General features: G+C 42.7%; 1 protein-coding gene across 8 annotated transcripts in view; it reads left to right on the forward strand.

Annotated features, from left to right (window-relative positions):
- Nucleotides 1-236: 236 nt before the first annotated feature.
- Nucleotides 237-944, forward strand: part of LOC106521125 (serine/threonine-protein kinase BRSK2) — a gene marked incomplete at both ends in the record, with an annotated part of 23838 nt that continues 23130 nt past the window's right edge. For all 8 annotated transcript variants that reach the window (XM_014013546.1, XM_014013551.1, XM_014013549.1 and 5 more), the window contains 2 exon segments: nt 237-401; nt 546-643. In XM_014013546.1, the coding sequence (XP_013869000.1) occupies nt 237-401; nt 546-643 (263 nt within the window).

Genomic DNA, 944 nt, shown 5'->3' on the forward strand with positions numbered 1-944 from the left:
CTACTAGTTTGATTAAATTTACCCACTGTTTCATGAGAGGTTTTGAAACAGATTATGTAAATATGAGGGTCCAACACATTTAAAGGAGGGGTCATTGCAGCTCTGAGCCCATCTTGTTAGAGCAGCTCAGACTCATTAAAGCCACATGTTCTGCAGTCAGAAGTGGCTTTTAGAAGTCTTGGTTAATCTAACTGTCTCAGATGATGGATCTCTGGTGGTCTCTGGTTGTGCTGCAGAGCTGGAAAGAACGAGCCTGAACCAGAGCAGCCTGTCCCCAGGAAGGTGGTCATCAGGACGCTGTCTTCACCTGATGACATCGACCCTGACGTCCTCGAGAGCATGCACTCCCTGGGCTGCTTCAGGGACAAGGACAAACTGACCAAAGACCTGCTGGCAGAGGAGTGAGTGGGGGGGGGGGGGCAGAGACAGAAGTGTATGAGACGTGTTGAGAATTTGTCAGTTTGATGAATTCTGCTCTTCAGTTTGTCCTGTTCTGATGGAGCATCACCACACTCAGCAATCTGTCCAAATGTCTTCATTCTCAGTGACAACCAAGAGAAGATGATCTACTTCCTGCTTCTGGATCGAAAGGAGAGGTATCCCAGCCACGAGGACCAGAACCTGCCTCCCCGAAACGAGATCGGTATGAAGCTGCAGCTGATAATCCAGCTGGATTATTGTTACTTTGAACAAACAGAGACAGGATCCATCCAGTGTTACTCTCTGAAAATCTGTCACTGGTTTGTTGGTCAGAATTTAAAGAGTCACAACAGTTTGATGCTTTTAGCAAAGAAAAACAGTTTTCAGAAGCAGCAATAAATCTGAGAACAAAGATTATTAAAGAACAAAGATTATTAAAAAACAAAGATTATTAAAGAACAAAGATTATTAAAGAACAAAGATTATTAAAGAACAAAGATTATTAAAGAACAAAGATTATTAAA

This window comes from Austrofundulus limnaeus, unplaced genomic scaffold (assembly GCF_001266775.1).
Source record: "Austrofundulus limnaeus strain Quisiro unplaced genomic scaffold, Austrofundulus_limnaeus-1.0 Scaffold103, whole genome shotgun sequence".
Classification (NCBI taxonomy): Eukaryota; Metazoa; Chordata; class Actinopteri; order Cyprinodontiformes; family Rivulidae; genus Austrofundulus; species Austrofundulus limnaeus.